Genomic DNA, 23,111 nt, shown 5'->3' with positions numbered 1-23,111 from the left:
AGTGTACAATTTTCAAGAAACTACATGATTTTTTTTAATCCCTTACCTTTTATATTTACATACCATCAGATTTTAAAATTTTATCCAACAAGAATTCTGCCTCCATCCCTAAATGGGAATTGCCAAAACATTTGATTTGACCCAGGACTAATTGCCAGATTCCTCCTGGCTAAATCTGAGCATAGCAAACAACCCAAAGGAAATTTTGATCTTTTGACTTTCTATACGTGACTGTAAATGTTATCGTCTGTCCCTGAGATTTAGCAATGGAATTGGGTCATATGGTCCATCTAAGCATGAAACAGAAAATAAATTACTAAATATGACCAGGACATCTGATCTATAGGGACTCAAATGGAGAAATATTTCTATTTAGCTACCGTTGTGCTCTACCTGGTGCCTCAGTTCCATACTTATACGCAGGAAGCATCTGAACAGAGGCAGGAAAGACCTTGTAGCATTTGAGGCTGCTGACACACTGTTCAATCTCCATATTTTTCCAGGCAAACAGGTAATTAAAACTAAAGACATTCAAGACAAATACCCACCTTCCTCTTGTAAAATAAGTATTTCAGGCAAAGGTTTTTCATTCATCAGTATAAAGCAAAGAGCTTTATACTGATGGCAAAATATGAATAATAAATGAAAATTAAATAGATTTATATCTCATGTTCATTAATACAGCTCTTGTGGCTATCAAAAGCACAGGGCAAGTACTGTATATCTCCTGAATAGTATATAGAATATGGATTACACATTTGTACTGGTATTTCTTAAATATAAATTTGTACATATGAAAATATTATCTTCAATCAAGATTGTTCACCAGCAATTACCAACGGTTATTACTGCCAACCAATTGCTTGCAATTGAGGATACAGAGATTTGCTTAATGGTCAAGAAAATTGCATGAAAATGTAAGATCCAATTGGCAATAGTTTGATAATTTGAGGACAATTCAAATATTTTTTAAAAATTAGGATTTCAGATTGGACAAAGCAGTTGTACTTCTAGGGAATTTTCGGCAAGCCCTTCCCCTGCATTTACCTTAAGAAGTGAGATTCAGAACCCAAATAAAGGATACCTGCAAGACAATCTCTTCTTCTGAATGTTCAACTTGCTCCTCAAAATCTAAGCTCTCCTAGGGATGAGTATTAGATTCAGACCAAGCCTGACTCCTGTCCCAAATGGGACACACTTCAGAGATTCTACTCTCTACAGGTCTCTGAGTTCAAAGCTGAGCCAAAAAAGTGACTGAAGAAGAGGCACGAAGTGGAAAGTAATATCGTTTGGGAGTTGGTGGTCACTGTTATTGGCTTCTGAAATCCACTCCATTTATCCACAAAAAAAATTAATTGTTTTCTGTAATGTCTACTAATGTCACATCTTATAATACTGTATTCCCCAAGTCTCATTCTCTTGCATCTGAATTATAAATTATCTTGATTTTTATATGTGCCCTATGTTACTAATTAGATACATCATTTCCCTTTGGCCATTCTCCCTGCCTTTTGTCCTGGCTAGCATTCCCTGGTTTTCATGTACTTGATCTACTTGGTCAGAAACTGTTAAATTGCTGGTAGTGCTGGGGGGAAAAGACTCCAGTTCATGACACAAAACAACAGTAGTTATTTTTGTCCTCTGTGACATGTTCATAAGAATTTGAATTTACATTTATCAATTATAGCGGGAACCCGCTGCATGGAGAAGCACTTGTGCAAAATTGTTTTATATCATTAACACAAAGCAAAAGGTGGGAGATTCTCTCTATCCGTATAGTCATACAAAAGCAGCTATTTTCAACAACATAGTTGCTACAGAAAAGAACCCATTACACAGGGTACTAACTCACCCATATGTTGCCAGTGTTTGTATGTGTCCATGTGCTTGTGTGTGTATGCATGTAAATAAGCATATTTATTTAGATTAAACTAATTCTGTCTCCACAATGTTTATACCATGTTCTTGAGGCACTTCAAGGCAGGACCATTTTTATTCCCCAATCCTTCTAAACCACAGTTGGGAAATGTGAGATGGTCCTGGAATAATAGAAACGAAAAATGTCCTTCTAGATGCCCCCTCCCCCCTCACACACACATTCTGTCTTTGATCCTTTACAGAAGAGAAGGGAAGAAGGAGCAACGTTGCTTATTTCATCCCAGCAGCTTTGGTTATTATAGAGTTTTTCAGTTGCAAAGAACTGAAAAAGACAATACAGTCCAGATCTATTCTAAGGTTATAAAGTGGGTTGTATTTTACCTAAGGATAAAATGCAAAACACAAAACCTTGTGTGGTCAACGTAAAGGGGGAATTGTGAAACTGTCAAATCATCTTCTGGGACTAAACTGGTATGCCAGTGGAGACTCAAGATCTGGAGAGAAGGATAAGGTAAGATTTTCCATCAGCAGTGAACCAAATCATCCACAAATTCTGTAGAATTGTATTGCTAGAAATTGGAAGATTCCCCTCCCCCCCTTATTTTGCAATTTGGGGTTCATCATTGCTGAGTTAGAGATTAACCATCTTAACTGCTAAATACAACAACACAGGAGCCTACAATTCTGAAACCAATTCTGGATCAATATAATGTCTCCAACTGAAATTGCCATCAGGCAGCATAATGAGGGCTAGAAGTCAAACCCCAATACCCACATGACCATACTGACTGATGCTTGCCATTCCCATACTTTGAGGAATAAGTAACACAGCTAATGCTTTTTTTCAGGCACAATCATAAAAATATAAGACATGGACTGGATCAAGATCATATTTGGGAGTGAGGGAAAGCAGCTCTCATAAATGCTCTCTTGTTTCTGTCTGGAGAAAAAAGACTGAGAATATATGCAAAATTAGCTGATTCTGACTGACCTGGTTCCTTCTATGAGGCATCTGAATTAGCCCCCATTCCTTGTTTTAATTAGGGGTGTATGTGGGGGAAGGAAGGAAGGAAGGAAGGAAGGAAGGAAGGAAGGAAGGAAGGAAGGAAGGAAGGAAGGAAGGACGGACATAGGAGAATGAACCCATCAGGACAAGATTCAGCAGTCCATCTGCATTTAAAAGACAAAGGCCACTCTTTTGAAGACAGCAAAGTCCACATTTCAGACAGAGAGGACTGATGGTTTGAACGAGGGGTCAAAGAGGCCATCTATAACACAATTGAACAGCCCTCTCTCAAAAGAGGGGGAGGGATATGACATCACCTATCTCCTGTCTACAACACAGTCCTTTTAGCAAATCCAAGAAGGCTCCACACCCATTTATACCACTCAGGAGGACACAGATAAAGCTCCAAGTGACCTCAAGGACTCTCTAAGAATGCAAATGATCAGTGGTCTGCAAGGAATATAAATCCTTCCATTCCCCATCATCCAGTCAGAGCTGAAGAAGCTTCTTGGATGAGAAGTAAAGCGTCTTGAAAGAAAAACAAGAAAGTCTAGTTGCCTCTTCAAAAAAACCTCTGAGAGAAGGAAGGAAGGAAAGAAGGAAGGAAGGAAGGAAGGAAGGAAGGAAGGAAGGAAGGAAGGAAGAAGGAAGGAAAGAAATTCTTTTCCTCATCAACTGTTTCTCCATTCCATTCAAATTACCTCCAAATAGGCTTCTTTCGGAGGTTCTCCATATGACCAATGAATAAAGAAACATGAGGATGAGGGCTGTATTTTGACCTGAGTTGCTCCTAATTGTGATATGAAGATGCAGAACAGCGTTCTATTCCTGGCAGATAAAATAGGTGACTTTATTCAAAACCACTTTCTCAACTTTTCATTAAATAACAGCCTTTGCTTGCTTCATGAAATGAAAGGAGGATCACACAGCATGTTCTTTCTTGGGTGGTGTGCTCAGCTTCCCAAAACTCACAACAGCTGATAAGGTCTAAAATTTGCTTTGTCCTAAACAAGTTGTTTATAACAAGCATAGCGGAGTACTGGTTGTATTAGTAGAAGCAGTAGCACAAAACATCTGTTCTCAACAGGCTTGGCTAGTTATCAACAGCTCTGAAAGCAATGAAACAACAATTCTCTCCTTTTCCTTCCTCCGCCCACACTGTCACTCTTTTTTAAGGGGTATGTATTCATTAACAGAAATATATGAGCAATAGGGTATGATGGCTTTAAATTTTCATAGAAGAAATAAAACAGCAACTTAAACCCACAAGAAGAGTTGTACTTACAGTGCAACAAATTAGATGGGTGTGTGTGTCATGCACAAGACGTTAGGAAGGGGAGAGAGAGAGAGAGAGAGAAAGACATATTCCTTCCTTGCCATTTAGAGTAACAAACATTATTTTCTAGTTAAGACATATGAACAAAAACTTGTCATATTGATTTTAAGAATTGTTGATGTTGTATTTGACATAGTAAGATAAAAGGCAATCCTACTTGCTTTGTTCCATTAGAAAAAAAAATCCAAAACTGACAGTTGAGTATCTTTATTAGGGCCAAAGAAAATAATACAAACAACTTTTGGAATCTCCATCATACTTTGTTGGACATATAAAAGAGAGGGGAAGATCTTTTCAGAATTATATGTATCACATTTCACATTTTGTGAGTCGGGTGGCCCTATATATATGATGAATGAATAAATAAAGTGACAGGAAACTTATTAGATCTGCTAATTGGGTCAGAATGTTATTCACACTGCCATTAAGGCTCTCCTCCAGCTCTGAGAATATAAGAACATTTGTATTTGTATGAATACAAATTTATTTTTATTCAAATTCTACAATACATAGCATTTAACTGGGGAAGGCTTATATTCTTATCAATTTACTCATTATAATTTGTATTTTAGAGTTCTGCTAGATCAAATCTATGAACTATCTATTTTCTTGTATTATACACTGTTCTATACTTTACTGTATAGCAATCTGGATTATCCTTATTTTTCTTGAGAATAACCTGAATAATTCAAATAAATGAAAATGCAACTTATTTGGCTACAGAGTTTTGAATGGAGGGAGCATGCTGAATTGACTGTAATAAAGAAATGTGAATAAAGAAAGTTCTGTTAACATGGATATTATTACCCAATGCCTCCTATTTGGTATTGTTTGAATGTTATAGTTTTTTCATTGCAGGTTATCTTTGTACTGGAAAGTTAAAATCCCTGTCTTCTGGTTGATGTGTGCCCTTTCTTGCTCTCTTTTCCCTCACAATAATTAAGGAGGTAATGACAGGCAAAGTGTGATCACAACAATGCCACTGCCAAGAGCTGAAACATGGATTGGCCAACCCCCCCCCCCATCTATCTTTCAGATAGGATAAAAAGCTAAACTCCTGATTCAGATATGAATGAATCTGGAATACCTGTGACATAAAAACAGGCATTTCCAGAACAATATTTTTTTGGGAACACCCCGTGACAGACTGTGTTCAGACCTTTGCCACTGTTTTATTGCAATGGTCTGCCTCTATCAAATGTACATAGTAGATCATGAAATTTATCTTTTTGGCTATTTTTGCTTCCTTAAAGACATAATGGCTCACAAAAGATTTTACAGCTGTAATATGTTTCAAGCCAATGGCATAAAAAGGATGTTGAGATTCTAGAAAGAGTACAGAGAAGAGCAACAAAGATGATTAGGGGACTGGAGGTTAAAACATATAAGGAAACTTGCTGGAATTGGGTATGTCTAGTTTAATGAAGAGAAGGATGAGGGGTGACATGATAGCAGTGTTCCAATATCTCAGGGGCTGCCACAAAGAAAAGGGAGTCAAGCTATTCTCCAAAGCACCTGAAGGCAGGACAAGAAGCAATGGATGGAAACTAACCAAAGAGAGAAGCAACCTAGAACTAAGGAGAAATTTCCTGACAGTTAGAACAATTAACCAGTGGAACAACCTGCCTCCAGAAGCGGTGAATGCTCCAACACTGGTAGTTTTTAAGAAGAGACTGGACAGCCATTTGTCTGAAATAGTATAGGGTTTCCTACCTGAGCAGGGGGTTGGACTAGATGACATCCAAGGTCCCTTCCAACTTTATTATTATTAGTATTAGTATTAGTATTAATAGTATTATTCTATTTCCATACCTGAGCTCAGTATTTTTCTGCATGTTTACAGTTAGAAAAAAAATATTATTTGCTAAAAAAAATGGCCAATTCAGTCAAATCCATAAGCAAATGTACTTACTTCTCAATACCTGCAATGACCATGCTTTATTTTTAAAACAATGCCTGAATTCTTGATTTGGTTAACAAATAATGATGTACTAAGTATGAACAGAGAAATAAAAGGCATTATTACTAAAAGCAGTGACAACAAGGGTCATAAACTTCTCTTAAAAATTAAGGTTATTTGCAAAAAAATTTAAAAAGTAATCTCTACAACCAGAAGATAGATCACTTTCTTTTTTAAACAAAAGTTGTAAGCATTACACAAACCATGTATTTGTTCTTACATTCCATTTGAAATTCTATGAACAAAAAGTAGATTTTGTCTTAATACTGTCTTCCCTGATGTAGTGCCCTTTCAATTTTCTAGACTTCAGCTACTGTAATTCTCAAACAAGATAGAGAAATCCATTCAAATTATTTGAAAAAAAATCAAAAGCAGTAACAAAGTATCATTGTGGGAATTTAAGCAGAAGTTGGCTACAGGCAGAAGATAAGAACAAAGCTTTCCTAACTCAACTTACCAATTCTTCAAGAAGGTAGCTTAGAGTAGCAATGGGAAACTTCAATTAACCTGCTATTTGCTAGAAAACTAACTCAGCTACAAGTGGAAGTATCCAGATTTCTTCTTTCTCTTGCTGAAGGCTCATTTTTCAGACAGGGTAAAAAGAAATAAAGGGTCACTTATTCTAGACCTAATCCTGACCAACAGGAAGGAATGATGGATAGATCAAAAGTGTCAAGCCTTGAAAGAAAGCAACCATGTCCAGATGGAGTACAAGGTAACTAGGGGATGTAGAGAAGGCAGTCATGTGTCATGAACATCAGGAAAACAGATTTTAAAGAACTCAAAAAAAGTTGAGCACCACAGCTTGAAATCCAAAAAAGTCAAAGTGGTACATGTCTATGGAGATTCCCAGTCATCCAGATCATGGTGGTCCCAAAGCTACTCCCAAAAGGCAACTGGACTTTCTTTATTTTTTCCTTGAAGATGTTTCACTTCTCATCCAAGAAGCTTCTTCAGTTCTGACTGATTTATGGAGAATGTAAGGAATATAATAATGCAGGAATATAAATCCTCCATTCTCCACCATTCAGTCAGAACTAAAGAAGCTTCTTGGATGACAAACAAAACACCTCCAAGGAAAAACAAAGAAAGTCCAGTTGTCTTTTGAAAAAGCACCTTTGGGTCAAAGAGGTAAAGGGAATCCAGAAAAAAACACAACAGGACAGGGACAAATAAGATCCCTGAAAAGGAGAAAAGCTTTAAGAACTGGATATAAAAGAACAGAAAACTGTCCAACAAGATGAAAAATAAAAAGGAGATGTTTAGGAAAAGGAAATGGGGCTGTTAACTAAAGACAATGAAAAACTGATAGCTCAAAGTTGAAGAACGGAATCATCATTTTTCTATTTCATTCAAGCTAAGACTCAGAATGAGATAGGGCTTAGGAGGAATGGAAACCATGACTGGAAGGGAAGTTTAGAGTATGTTCATAATAAAAGACTTTATTATGGTCTTTTACATGGGAAGGTAATAAACAAAATTAGAAATAATGCATAACTGTGTAACAATTCTGTGTAAGAGTGAAAAGTATATTAAGAACTCATCTTGAAAAAACTCAAGAATTCAGAGTCATTTGAATTATATTTCTACATGATAAATGAACTGTTACTGTAATCTTTACAAACTCCTACAGAACTGGTAAGGTGCTAGAAGGTTGGAGAAAGACCAACTTGGTATCAGAGAAGGGGTAGTGGGAGGAGTGGACTCTTTACGATTAAGCCATTAGGACAGACTATCAAGCACTGTGTATGCGACTTTTTAGAAAATAATGCTACCATTATTAGGAGCCAGCATGGGATTGTCAACAAGTCATTTCAGATTAAATTTATCTTTTTTTAATGACAGAGCGATTACTCTGGTAAACTAATAAAGAGCACTGTGAACAAGGCTTCTCACTATATTCTTCTGGACAAGACAGATAAATGTATATTTAACAGTACTATACTTTGGTGGATTTTCAACAGGCTGAAGAATCACAGATGAAAAATCACACTTAAATGGATTTGTATTGTTCTAGAGGAAAATACAAAGTAGGAATTTCCCAGGGTGCTCTTTTTGGCCCCATACATGCAACAATTTACAAATGCTTTAAAGAATCCAGCAATTTATGCTTATTCAGTTTACTGTACAGATGACACCAAGCTGGAGATTAATACCTTATAGACCAAAATCACAATTAAAATTATAGTTTGAAAACGGAGACAAATACATCAAGAAAATACATGTTCAACTGTGGCTAGTGTGCTACAGGTAGGAAAATGAAATACATAGGTATGGGCTTGATGTGATGCCTTCCTTGATGCATCACATATGAAAATGATCTAGAAGTACTAGTGTAATGTAGCAACTAAGAAGGCCTATACTAATTTGGGATGTGTTAACTGAACCTTTGCATTCAGAAACAGGATATAACAGTTTTTCAGTTCTCTGATGTTTAGACAAGGATGTAGAGAAGCTGAAATGAGTTCAGAAGGAAGCTACCAAGATGATATGGGATCTGGAAACTCTTAGAAAGGTTAGATACGCTTAGCTTGGAAAAGAGAAGGGATTGATTACCATCTATAAATGTCTAAAGGTTTATTAGATGCAAGATCTATTCTTGATCTATTGTTGAGCTGAAAGCAGCACAAATAGTGTTGAACTGAAAACGGAAAGAAATGAGATTAAGGTTGAATATAAGAAGAAATTCTCTTGCAATAAAAGCTGTTTAGCAGTCAAACAATCTCCCTAAAACATTTAAAGACACCTTGTAATTAAAGGGGATGGGTGATCTCCTGTCAAAAATTATTTAGTGGATTCCTAAACTGAACAGGAATTGGACTACATGACCTATATACGATCCCTTCCAACTTTTGCCTACATTTGGGTAGAGAATATGTTTGTGGGTATATGTGTATGTTTATACACAGTGACAGGATGCTGGACAAATACAGATATGCACTCATGTCAAAGATACTTTTTATTAAAAATAAAAGTTGGTTTTCAAACCAGAAGAACAATGTGCATAGCAGGGTGGAGAGTCTGCATGTAATATGATAAAAATTGATCACAGAAGCATTGATTGTGCTTGACTATAATAGGCAGACTTTGTATGTATACTGAAAAGCATCAGTCCTCTGTAATTACCACTAAATGTGCTATATTCCAAAAGCCAAATCAAATCTGAGAGGTCAGCAGTTGAGGGGATGATAAGGGCATCCTTCATTCCTCCTATCCAGAGCAACCTTGCTCTTGACAGGAAAATGTGATGCAGTTTGTGCTAAATTAAGGGAACACCATAAAGGCTGGGAAAAAGAGAGTAATGGATTGGGTAAAACAGGGAATTAGGAGTTTGAGGATGTCAGGGAAATGTGCTAGAAACTAGTCCCATCTCTAACAAATCCAACCGAATCAGCCAAGTCTGCAGTACAGGACAGTAGCAATGATACAAGGATCAACAATGATACAGGTAGTTCTTGACTTAAGACTACAATTGGGCTCAGAATTTCTACTGCTAAGCAAAACAGTTGTTAATTGAGTCACACCCAATTTTATGACCTTTTCTGCCACGGTTGTTAAGTTAAATTACTGTAGTTAAGTGAATTATGTGGCCGTTAAGCAAATCTGGCTTCTTCCCATTGTCTTTTCTTGCCAGAAGCTGGACTGGGAAGGTTGCAAACAGCATCCCACGACCCCAGGATGTGGCCACTGTCATAAATACATGCCAGTTGCCAAGGTCAGAATTTTAACCATGTGACTGTGGGGATCCTGTGATGGCTGTAGGTGTAAGGACCCATGTCACTTTTTTTAGTGCCACTGTAACTTCAAATGGTCACTACATAAATGTATGTACAGTAAGCCGAGGACTACCTGTATTATGTCAGTTATGACCAAAGCTTTTTCTGAGTAGCACGTGGAAATGTATCCTATGGAAGCATCTCAACACTTTTATTAAGAACCAAATAGCTGAATGAGAGTCTCTCTCTCTCTGATCCTGCCTCTGGCTTCCCACCAATGGGGAGACAGATGCATCTGAGAAGTACATCAGCAGAACATACATAAAAGTAATTGTTCTTATTTGCTTGCTCATGTTCAGAGCAACTGGTTTTCACCACACCAAGCCTGCTCAATATTATATTGAGTCATAATGACCAATACTGACAAATAACCTATTCTTTTATAGATTTTGCATAATATCTTTGCAAGGATGACAAGGCTCATCTCATTTCATGGGAACAAACTCCTTAATTTAGAAAATATTGAGTGAACAATTTACTTCTGTTTGTTCTGGATTTCCCACCACTCTTCATCATAGAATGATCCTCAGTTCAACTGTTATAAAATAACAGACTGTCAGTAACTAGCATTGTGAAGGAAAGGTACTATATATATATAGTACTATAATATATATTTTCAGTTTAAATGGAAACTTAAGAAGCCAGAGCCAATAAATACAAGCAATCTAGCATAATTTCTGTAATAGCCATTCTGGACCAAACAAATGTTAAGAACTATAAAAAAATACAAAGATAATCATGGTGAGATTTCCCTTTCCCCAAAGCTCAGCATTTTATATCCTTCTCTGAAATTATGGACATTTCCCAATCAATTTGTCCCCATTTATAGAGCAGAGTGTATACTAGCCTATGCTTGGAGCTGGCAATCTGACTGCGTTTGTCTGGAGTTGACAACCTTAAGGCAAAGGCACTTTATGACTCCATTATCAAGGACATATCACTATCTTAACCTAGAAAGGTGGCTGATGTAAACTTTTATATGGATAGAGGATTAAATAAATAATTCAAAGCAGACAATAGGTAGATCTGGATTGTCATGTGAATATGCTTATGAGTTTTCTACCTTGTTTGTTAAAACTCTGGCCCTAGAGGAAATCTTAACTTATCAAGCTGGATAGAGTGTGGTCTAACTGGAGGCCTAACTTATAACAACTGAAGCAGCAAGGAGTATTTATTTCTTGTTTTCATTGCTTTTCATATTGTGAGGTATTCCTTTTAGCAAGATTTAAGAGTAGGAGGAGCCAGAATACTCAGTAACTCCCAGTAAATAATTTGCATCCTTCTTTCCAGAGAAAATTAATTAGATCTATCTCAACTGGGACTTCAGGGATGGAGCAAGTCAAAAGGAGGTAACTTTGGCAGCTGCTTATCCTGTTATCTTGGATTCTTTCCAGCTTGTAGATCTGAAGGATGTAGGCAGAGTGTGTAGAGAATTATGGGTACCATGTGCTTATTCAGCTTGCCCCTACTAGTTGATTAAAATAAAATTAAAATAGCTAACAGGAGGTAGCACTGCAGCTCCAGGTGTGTCTGGATAATTATCTGGACCCTATACTGGGCAAAATACTGTGCAGTACTGAAGCAGCTGTCGTACTCTTGGTGAACTATCTTCATCAAAAGCCAGATATGGAGTTGGCCTAGCCCTCTTAGATTTTTGGTACCATCAGGTCATTGTAGGATTGACTTTGGAAGCACATTTTGCAATATTCTAGTCCCTTTTTCTGAATTGTGTCCTGACAGTCTATAGAGAAATGTGCTTCTCAGCCTTTGAACTGGCTAGCATTGGAGAAAAAAAAAGGGACAATATTATTCAGTATAGTCTCAGTTTAATTTGTTGCTCAAAAATTAATTGCAATGATTTTATAAAGGCAATTCTACTGCTTTTGATTGTGTAGAAGAACTGAAATTGTATGTAATTTTTCCTTTTTTAAATTTCTTTTGAGTTTAAATTATATAGATTTTTTTTGACTAATTGTAAATGAAATTAATGCATTTTGCCTTCAATTGCTTTTTGTACAATTTTTAAGGGAAAAAATAATAGTGATATATAAACCCTTAAAACTCTAATAGACTTAGCTATTTATGGCAGTCTCTTTCCTGTCAAGATCTTCAAGAAAAGGTCTTCTAAGGATTCCCCAAATGTCAGAAGAAAGCAAGGTCATGCTTTTATCCTCTAATAATCACCTGGTGTATTCATAGTTGCAATTGTTACTGTAATTATTAATCCAATATAGTCCACTGCAAATGAAGGCTTCTTTTCTGAAGGTTAACAAATGTAATCTACCATGATGATCCAGGATCAATTGATAGATAGATGATTTTCGACTTCCTGGTCTAGGGCTAAAAGAGGGAGAATGGCCCAAAGAAACAGATAAACCAAATAAACAAAGTCACTGGCTTCCATGACTTAGGAAGGACTAGAACCTGGGTCTCATGTTTTTAATCCAGCACCTTAACCACAACATCACATTGGCTCTCAGTATTCACAGCATTTACCTTTTAATATTTTGTAATAAATTTTGAAAATTTTCTGAATCCTATCTAGGATAGATAGATAGATAGATAGATAGATAGATAGATAGATAGATAGATAGATAAATTATGCATTATATTTTACTCTTTAGACAATCTCTAATTAATGAGAAGGGGCGTTGTCTTTTCTCAGCACGGAGATGGAGAATCCACCAATGGGTTTAGACTGTGTTCCTGCCCAATCAGATCAAGTCAGCCAAAGTTGCATGCCTCTCCTGGGCTAGAGGATCCCAGTCTCGACGCAGGCGAAGCCATGACTGACAGCAAGATGTGTTGGCTGATAAACATAGATCTAGGCCTAATAACCTACTAGGGTGGGAGTGGATTCTCCATCTCAGTGCTGAGAAAAGGTGTTCAGGTAAGACAACGCCCCTTCTCCAGCACAGAAGATGGAGAATCCACCAATGGGACATATCAAAGCCTATTGTCCCTGAGGGAGGGAATCAGGCCTGCCCCGTGTGGCACTTTGAGGTAGTACTTGTTGTAGAACTCTCCTGCGAAAGGAGGCCTCCGCCGAGGCAAACTTGTCAATTTTGTAATGTCTAACGAAGGGTGACGGAGAGGACCATGTGGCTGCTCTGCAAACTTCTTCAATGGATGCTTGAGTGGCCCAGGCCGCGGAAGTAGCCGCGCTACGGGTGGAATGGGCCGTAATGCACCCTGGAACCGGCACTGAATCCGCCCGATACGACTCTGCAATACAAGCCCTAATCCACCTGCCAATCGTGGAGGAGAACACTTTCCTGCCCCTAGAAGGAGGATGATAGGAAACGAAAAGGGCCTCGGTAGTGAGGAAGACAGCTGTCTGCGAGATATAATAACAGAGTGCTCTGCGGACGTCTAACAGGTGCCACTGTCTTTCCAGAGCATGCGATGGATTAGGACAGAAATTTGGTAATACGATTTCCTGAGTCCTGTGAAATAGAGAATTTACTTTTGGAACAAAGGTCGGATCAAGACGAAGGACCACTCGGTCCCGGTGAAAAATGCACAAATCATCTCTAGTGGAGAGAGCAGCTAATTCGGAAATCCGCCGCGCGGAGGTGATAGCCACCAAAAATGTTACTTTGTGTGATAAATATCGCAAATCACATGTTTTGAGGGGTTCAAAGGGTGAATTGGTAAGAGCCTGCAAAACCCTCGGTAGTTCCCAGGAGGGATACCTATGGACTACAGGGGGCTTGGTGTTAGTAGCACCCTTGATGAACGAGCGGATCAAGGGATGGTGACCAAGGGAAGTTGCAGGTTCACATGTAAGTATGGTGGAAAGAGCAGTGACCTGTCTGCGTAGTGTGTTTGGAGCCAAACCCCTCTCCAGACCCTCCAGAAGTAGTCCAATATGTGAGGAATCGTCAGAGGGGAAGCAGAAGGTCCCAGTGGCAAATCAAAGGAAGGGACTTCAGCCTGAGTGGCTTCAGTCTTGGCCTGTCTTTGTGCTTTAGAGAATTCCCTCTCTAAAGCCTGCTGTCTCCTACTGGCCTGTTTTTCATCCTTTTTAGAGGTTTTGCCTGCAGATCTGACCTTGGCCTTGGCCTTGGCCGAGAGTTTGCCTGCAGCCTCCTGATTGGAGGATTTATGCCTTTTAGAGGCTGATGAAAGTGGTGAAGCTCCCTTCTTGGAAGAGCCAGTATCCTCCATCCTCATGGATTATCTCAGGAGCATGATAGGGTACCCCTGGTATCCAGAGACAGCTGCTTTTCTTCTCTGTGGATAACCACAGGAGCATGATAGGGTACTCCTGGAATCCAGAAACTGCTGTTGTTGTTTATGGATAACCACAGGAGCACAATAGGGTACTCCTGGAATCCAGAAACTGCTGCTGTTGTTTATGGATAATCACAGGTGCACGATAGGGTACACCTGGTATCCAAGGACTGCTAATCTTGTGGACAGCACAGATGCACGATAGGGTACACCTGGAATCCAAAGATTTTTAAAACCTGTAGATAGACCCAGGTGCACAAAAGAGTACACCTGGAATCCTACAGGGGAAGCTAAGACAGAGTATGTGTGAACCACAATGCTGTGTGTTGAGAAGGAGACACCAATTCAAGACCTCCAAGATGGTGATACAAATTTAGTGGACTTCTGGCCTAGTAATCCTGTTCAGGTAAGAGTATTAGTGCAGGCCCCAAATAAAGGCTGGCCAATGAAGGAGAAAAAGAACTAATGATTCTCAAAATGGCGGCCAGATCCAAAATGGCGGCCATTCCTCCAATGTGAAAATTTGCTGAGACTATTTCCCCAATTAAGATTGGGGTGGAGGGAGGGACCCCTTCCTCAGGACGAAGGGGTCCTAGTGCAAAGTTTCTAGTGTTCACAAAATGGCAGCTGCGAGTGTGAAATGGCTAACAGGCCACTACATTGTAAGTGCGCTGGGTTCCTATAGGCTCTGAGATTCACTGGGCAAAAAGGTGATGATCGCGATCACCAGGGGCGCTGTCGCCACCTTCGAACAGAGACAGAGCTCGTCTGCGCAGCCCGAATATTTTTGCCACCTCATGGAGCCGCCAGCCGATTTCACAAAAAAACCAATCGGGAGACGACGCGCACTTGTCCGGCGACCAGGGATGCAGCTGCAAGCCCCCCAGCAGCCAGGTAAAGTATTCGGGCTGCCCGACCTCCGAAGCTGCAATTGCAGCTCCGGTAACCAGAAAAGCAGCTGAAAACCGCGGGGAAGCCTCCCTGACCCGCGCTGAGGCCCAATTGTTGTTCTTGGGCCTGTGCACACAATAGAATGCTGGGAATGCAGCCACAACCCCCCGGTCGTCACTAGTGAAGATTTGTGTCCACAAGGACTCCAGAACTGCAGCCGCAGTCCCGGCAACAACAATCAGTAACACAAGCCTTAGAGAAACCTCCCTGAAGTGCGCTGAACTTTCATCACCCCCTTTGGCCTGTGCACACGATTGCAAGCTTCCCCCCCCAGGAGCTGCAGCCGCAGGCTCTGGCAAGGGAAGGCACTCAAACAAATATAAAAGACAAAAACAACTATTGTTGCCTCTGAGGGATGAAATACTCACCAGAGGAATGACTGGGGGGGATGGAAAACAAAACCAAAAGGTAACAAAACACAAGAAAGGGCTTTCCTAAGCCTCTCCTTGAAACTAAAGAAGGTGGGGGGGGGGATTGGAAAGAAAAGAACAATCCTAACCCAGCGCTGAACCCAGCACTGTTCAGAAAAACTGGTAAATAGCAAAAGATGGAAAATCCACCAATGGAGACTATACCTGCCTAAGGGCCAAACTTGCACATCTGTCCTGGGCAAGATCAAGTCAAGACTGGGATCCTCTAGCCCAGGAGAGGCGTGGCAACTTTGGCTGACTTGATCTGATTGGGCAAGAACACAGTCTAAACCAGTGGTTCTCAACCTTTCTAATGCCGTGACCCTATAGTACAGTTCCCCATGTTGTGGTGACCCCCAACCACTTATACATCACCGGGTGCCAGGGGCGTGGCCAAAGAAAAGGGGGAAAAATGGCAGACAGCCTTGTTTGGCGACCCCCATGAAATGGTCGTTCGACCCCAAATGGGGTCCCGACCCACAGGTTGAGAACCACTGGTCTAAACCCATTGGTGGATTCTCCATCTCCTGTGCTGGAGAAATCATTTAGAGAGAATTCTAAATGGATTGGTTAGTGAAATCCAGAGGCAAAGAACAGCTCAGCAATCCATGCCTTCCAAAGAAAAAACAAACGAACAAAAAATCTGCTCAAAGTAGCAAAAATCCACAAACACTCGAAGCTTACTCTTAGACAATACAACTAGAAAGAACCACATGTTGTAGTCTCACAAAGGAGACTGATGGACATGGCAGTAATGCCCTTGTCATAGAAGCACTGCTGTACAAACTGCTCTCTGGACAACACCAAAATAGGACAACATCTACTTGAATGATTTTTAAAATTTAACTGCTTTTTATTGTGCCACTTTTCAAGTAGATTCTGCTGTCAGCAAGAGGCTTCTGTTGTTCTCTGCCTTTAACTAATTTTCATTCTCTTACTCTTTGCTTAAAATCTTACTACTTGAACTGACCTTAGTAACAACTTTATGATCCACTTAATGCTTTCCTATGGCTCCCTCTTTGCTTACCCTATTTGACCTATCTATTAACATTTTTAAAAGATGCTCCTCAATTCTCCAGGTTGCTATCAAGCAATGCTGTCTGTAGAACTGGTACTTCTTATTCTCATTACAATTAAGGCAATAATAATTGAATTAGTCTCCATGCTCCCCAGTTTAGAAGGAATACAAGAATAAAGCAATAGCAGGAGTGATTTAGTGAGGGCTCAGTCATGACTGTTGGAAGGGAGGGTGTTCAAATTTTATGTAAGACACAGTTTTGCTAGCTACCATGGTTCATGTCAATTTCTCCAATGTTCAGCTCTCTTTCAATAAAACTAAAAGGCTTACTTGACAAGATGTTTGTCATGTTTGCAAAATCTTTATGTGCCATATTTTATAGGAAGAGGAGACCCCCCTGAAAAAGTGCTCCAGAAAAATCATTTTTTTATCTTCGAACCAGCTATAAATGCAGAAGCCAAAATCTGCTATCATATGGATATTTGATCATAAAGCTCATAAATCATGTCCCTGGCAGTGAGGGCTAGGGTTCAAGAACTTGCAGTTTGAAACCCCTGGAAGACTTTTAGAGTTGATTGATCCAATATTGGCATATTCTCTGTGGGGGTTTTATAATACCTACCTCCACTGAATACAAAAATGCCTATGATTGGATCCAGCATTTAAGAAACACTGTCAGATTAGTCTTTTCAAAGTATGGATTTATTATGGAACATTACGAACAACCTTCCTTGGTGAGAATATTATAGTTATCCCACCAATATCCACACTACTTGGCCTCTAAAACCAGCAATCCCTTAAGCTTTTTTAAGAATCAACATCTTGAATGTACCTTCTTTAGCAAATCTTTATGGATAATGGGAAATTAAGAATCATGGGATATTGATGATTTTGAGATCATTCAGGTTAGTCTAAACCAATATCCTAAAGCAGAGAAACATCAATAGACACAAATAATACACACACAAAATATATATATAAGAGTATAGAGATATTATTATAAGAGAGAACCGCTGCAGCAAAAAAAACACAAACAAATCCTTCTTCCTCAAGGCCTAACCCTACAAAGCTCAAGAAATTAATGCAACATTAAAGATTATCCAAGCAGACACACATACACCCATTACCACACCTCCATTTCTTTCAGGACAGGATGGTCTTCTATTCCTGGAAAGAGGACTCTCATGGCATAGGTGCAATAATCCAAAAAGGGGATGCCAGCCCCATCCAAGTCATTGGTCAGCTCATGGATATCAGTCTGCAGCTCAGCAAAAGCTGGGGAGGAAACAGCAGATTAAAAAAGGTGCCCAGATAAACCTTCCTTTCAAGAACTCAATGGACTAATAGTACCAATTGTACTGTCAGCTAAAATATTATTTAAAGTGGAAATATAATTAATTCATTAAAGTGGCATCATAACTTACTTAACTATGAAAAGAGAACCTAGAGGATTCATGGTCTCAAAACTCAACCAGTAGTTGTTTCTTCAATGAAAATAGCTTAGCCTTCTGACACTGAAGAATAAAGTGGTAGATCTGGACTAATACTTCAGTGTGAACTTTGACTTGAACTTATATACAAAAAGATACTAAAAAAAAAATCAAGGCAGATTTTTTTCTTTAAGGAAGACTAGACTAGACAAAGGAAAAGTGATTCTGTCCCCTTCTTTCCCATCTTTCAAATGGAACAACCATTCAGTGATAAAGTACTTATGGAGCCCTTGGTGGTCTCTGAACCTAGTCATTTGCTTGCAGATGTTTCAATTCCCAACTAGGTAATATCATCAATGGGGTTTGCTTCCTGTTTATATACAGTAGGTTGCCCTGTTATGTAAACAAGGAGGAAACCTGGCCCTGACTCGCACTGATATTACTTAGTTGGGTGTAATGAAATGTCTGCAAGCAAACTACTAAGTTCAGAGGGCACCAAAGACTCCACAGTTCAACTCTGAGCTACAGATATTCTCTTCTGTAGGAATATAGTTTTTGGCTGGGTTGTTCACAAGAAAAATAGGGCACACCCTACAGCTTTAAATTCGACTACGACAAACCAGGTTGTTTGCTTTTGAGTTCTAAAGCTGGGGAGGGGGACTTTAGTTGAAGGAGGAGAGGAATGCAGGGGGAAAAAAATCAAATTAATGGCACTTTAAAAGGAAGCTAGAAATGGCAGAGGGCTGCAGGCTGATCAGTTTGATGAGAAAAAAACAAACCGTCAGTTTGAAAGGCACACTATCTTATCTGTAACTAGTGGGACTACAGAAGAGAAAAGGCAGGGAAGATACTGCAGCTTTTAATTAAAAGCAGATCCTTTTATCTGCCAGCTACGGAAGACAAGGCAAAATCCTTTCCTTGTACTCCCTCCCTCCTTCTCCAATCACTTTGTCACTATTTCTATCTACAGGGCTTTTTTTCCCCCCCAAACTTCCTTTTTTATTATCTAATTTTAGGAGTCTGCTTCTATAGCAGCTTCTGGGCCAACTTGCAGTTGGCAGGGTCACAGCCCCAGGCGTTGGCTTGTGGTGATAATGGGCAATTAGGTTTTATCAGCAGGATCAGAAACAGTATTCTGTCCAATTTCTCAGCATCTGTCTGTCACATAATGAGAGACCCATGTCTTTCACAAGCAGACCTCTCTCTTCCTTTAAAACTTTTCCTCTTAAAATCTTGCTAAGTTCCTTCCAACTGTACTAAACAAAATCTTCAATAAAATTGCCTCGTCTGACCTCAAAGCAGTATCTAAAGCTTACAGCATAAACCTGGTTCCTAGGTTTTTTAAATCAGCATTGACCTACCTGCCATATGATGGCTGCCCTGCCAATCAGACTCCCCAGTCAGAATGGCCAATGGTACAGGGGAATTCTGGTAATTACAATTACAATATACCTGGAGGAAACCATGCTAAAGGTTTTTGTCTTAAATCATGGTGAATGGCTTCCTATTCATGTTCATATAACATGGTAACAAAACTGGAAGCAGTACAAATCTGATCATTACTCGTTATTTGGCAACAACATTCTAGGCTGTTAATATTGGTGGAAAAGATCCATTCTTATCCCTTTTAGGATAACATATAATGTTCACCTATAACTTTCTGTTTTACTGTGCTGTTTTAGCTGTTGAGCAACATCTCTAACATTAATTTTTTAGAGCTTGTTCTCAAAGCAAATATACATTTTATTTCTCATGTTCTAAGTAATGCTGAGATACTGAAAGGCAGGTGTGCTCAAATTGTGAGTTGTGAGCCCCCTGCCCAAAGTGCAATGATCAACTCTAAGTGGCGATTCCAAAACGTTGTACATTCTGATTGGGCAAAGTAGGAACACAAACAGATCTCACTCTAGGCTTTGTTCCCACTTTGTGCAAGGCAGTTGCTGGCTTGCTTTGCAAATGGAAGGATTGTTGAAAGTCAGTCTCAGCTTTGCTCCCTGCTTTGCCTGCACAAGTCTGCAGTGGGCAGTTATGGTTTGATAATAATCGATCCCCAGACTGACAAGGATCCCCCAGAAGACTATTTAAAAACAGTCACGTGTAGGCTTCTTAATTATCAGTGAAGAGTCTCATTCACTGGCTCAAATTAAGGAAGTAAAAGAAGAAAATGAGGAATCTGTCTCAATGTATTTTGGGGATATATTGAGAAACATTGCAGTTGGCAGGATTTTTGCAGCCTTTTCTCTTTCTTAACACATTTCCGCTAAGGAGATTTTGTGAGATTCATGATTGGAAAAAGAATTTATTTTAGCTTTAGGAGGAGGCAAGAGCATGATAGCAATCACGGTGTTCGAAAAATTCTGTGATATATAAAGATTTAATTTCAAATGTTAAGTGGTATAGTTACTTCTTACTTAACCTTAACTCCAGTGAAATTATTCTATTAATGGGAGAGGGAGATGTTGCAGAAATGTATTTATTATTTTAGGGAGATATAGCACTTGAAATGTTGAGAACCCATGCTATAGAGCCACAAAATCCCAGATATCTGAATTTTTGCACTCCAGGTATTATATGTCATGGTCCTGACAGATGAAACTTTTTAAAAGAACTTCAAGGCATTGTTAACCTTAAAGAATCTTTTATTTGAGAAACAAAGCATCGGCACTACATAGTAAAAGCCAAAAATTGAATTCCCCCCCCCACAAAGTAGCAAAGTACAATTCCCTCCTCCAATTAATAGTCATTAATCACATTCCCCAATTAGCTTGAAGGTGGGCTTTCTCCCCAGCTCTCCAGCCCCAAATCTTTATCAGCTCTGGGCATAATAGGCTGAGTTATTGTTGCTATGACTAACTGGATTCTCATCCACATCCCCACTCCCAGCATCATCTAACTCTAAAAGGGAAAGAGAAAAATAAATGTATTTCCATCTGTTGTCAAAGCAAGACCATCCAATGTTAGCAGCATTGACATTATAGTTATAATACTGTCTCACCCAAAGCAAGTCTGAATATAAGTACCCTTATACCCATTCTGACATTTACTGTACCACACTGACTGTAAAAACAAATGAAAAAGGTCTTTCAGTGAAAAAAAGCAGAGTGACCAAGAATGTATAGGCAGTAATTTTCTGTAACATTATGAAAAAAGCATGTTACTGTGATTTTTGTTTAGTAACATAACTTTACCTGTAATTAGGGCATTTATGAACCATAACATTATGATTAATATCCTTGCAACATTGCATTTCTACTCTGATCTTCTTCCCTGAAAATTGTATGGTTCTGTGGTTTCCAGATAATGTATCATCCAGATAGCTTACAGAAAAAACTTGACTTGTTTCCGTTACAGAAAATTATTTGCATTATATGGATTAATCATTAAAAAATAAATAAATGAAAATAAATTCTAAATTAAACTTATGCATTGCTTTATGGCCAGTTGAAACTATAGGATGTGGATATGAGAAAAAGAATCTCTATCTGATGTGATTGTTTCACATGGTTATAGCCTGCAAATCTAATAGTCTGTCTTCTGAAGGAAAGAAGTTTTAGTGTTATCTAAACAACTAAATCACAGAAACTAAACTGGGTAGAATGCTACAGAGGCCCATAAAGGAAACCTCAATCTACCCATGATGGTGGAAGATTCATTCATTCAGTAACTAATGTGATATGTTTGGTGCTTTAAAAAAAACAAAGAAAATGGAAAAGAAAGCAGTGCTGTAGTGGGGAACGCTGAAACCAGCTTCTACCTGCAGTTTTTTTTCTTCTTATAATAATGGACTGACAATAATATAAATGACAGAATGGTAGCAGGCATCCCTCACCTTCCTTGCATTCCAAGGCCACACGTGATTCCAAGTTGTCCATTTGCAGCTGGAGACGTTTGAGGGTACGGTCAGCATCTCGAGACTTTCGTTTGTATGCAATAAGGACAATTATGATGATGAGCAAGAGAAGACCGCCTCCTCCACCAATGCCAATAATGGCTGGCAAAGTCAACAGGTTGTCAGAATAGATCAGCAGTGTCCCTGGAGAGAACTCAAACCCTCCAGCCTTAATCTGGAAGACACAAAGGGAGAAAAACACATAATACTATCTCAACTGGGGCTCTCTTACACCAAAGGAAGACTTTTATTCTCTCTTTTATTTATTTAGTAGACAAGGAAATTGAGCATATTTTCAAGTCAGGCAATTGAGGAGATTGCCCAGTTTCAAAATATTGAAAAGAACTATTGTCATAAGGACATTATCAACATATACTTTTCCAACTGGTGGTCAGATCTATTGTCACTGCAGGATAAGGCACCTTCTTTTAATTTGTACATATTTTATCACTAAGAAGAAAAATATACTTGCAGAGTCCTTGGTGCTCTCTGAGCTTGCTTGTTTCTTGCAGATGTTTCATTACCCAAACTAGGTAATATCATCATCAGCACCGAAGATGTTTGGGTAATGAAACCTGTGCAAGAAAACAAGTAAGCACAGAGAGCACCAAGGACTCCTCATGTCAACCTTGAGCTACAAATATTTTCCTTTATAAATATACTTGCCACACTGATTTTTATTCTAATAAATAGCCCAGAGATTCTTTGTATTCAGAACACTATTACTACAGTCTGTTGTACCCTTACTATGCCCATCTTCTAGCTAACGCTGGCTGCTATCTTTAGAGGGAAGCAAATGTAAGAGCAGGAAAAAACAATGGTGAGATACTGTAGGTTAAGTCTCACGCTGCCAGAAAGGAGATTAGATGAGATATAGATATATGCAGGCAATTGCTGATGCCTGAAAGGAGTAAACATCAAGTCTGATATCTCATTCAAATAACATTATAATAATACATGGATGAGAGACCTGGAGGAAGAAATGTTCTGGGTCCTTTTCAAAAATTCAAGGCTATAATGAACTCCAGGGTAAGTCAGAATTGTTGTACTAAAAACTAATCTTATACAATTCATATAGATGTTGTTGTGTACAAAGAAAGAACAGGTAAAAAAAAATCAGAGATAAATAACATTTTTCTGTTTCCCTCTGAAGCCAACAATATTAAAAAAATTAAATCAAGTTTATGATCCATTTAAGTTTTGCATAAACACAGATATAAG

At 38.9% G+C, this 23,111-nt stretch overlaps 1 protein-coding gene across 7 annotated transcripts in view; it reads right to left on the bottom strand.

The window, feature by feature from the left end:
- Positions 1-23,111, bottom strand: part of PLXNA1 (plexin A1) — a 452,635-nt gene that overhangs the window by 53,047 nt on the left and 376,477 nt on the right. For all 7 annotated transcript variants that reach the window (XM_039321819.1, XM_039321814.1, XM_039321820.1 and 4 more), the window contains 2 exons: positions 21,831-22,065; positions 17,704-17,846 (listed from right to left, as the gene is read on the bottom strand). In XM_039321819.1, the coding sequence (XP_039177753.1) occupies positions 17,704-17,846; positions 21,831-22,065 (378 nt within the window). The remainder of the gene's footprint in view (positions 1-17,703; positions 17,847-21,830; positions 22,066-23,111) is intronic.

The sequence above is a fragment of the Crotalus tigris genome, unplaced genomic scaffold (assembly GCF_016545835.1).
Source record: "Crotalus tigris isolate CLP2741 ecotype Arizona unplaced genomic scaffold, ASM1654583v1 scf7180000023829.5930981, whole genome shotgun sequence".
Taxonomy (NCBI): domain Eukaryota; kingdom Metazoa; phylum Chordata; class Lepidosauria; order Squamata; family Viperidae; genus Crotalus; species Crotalus tigris.
This window is presented reverse-complemented; position numbering and strand designations above follow the sequence as displayed.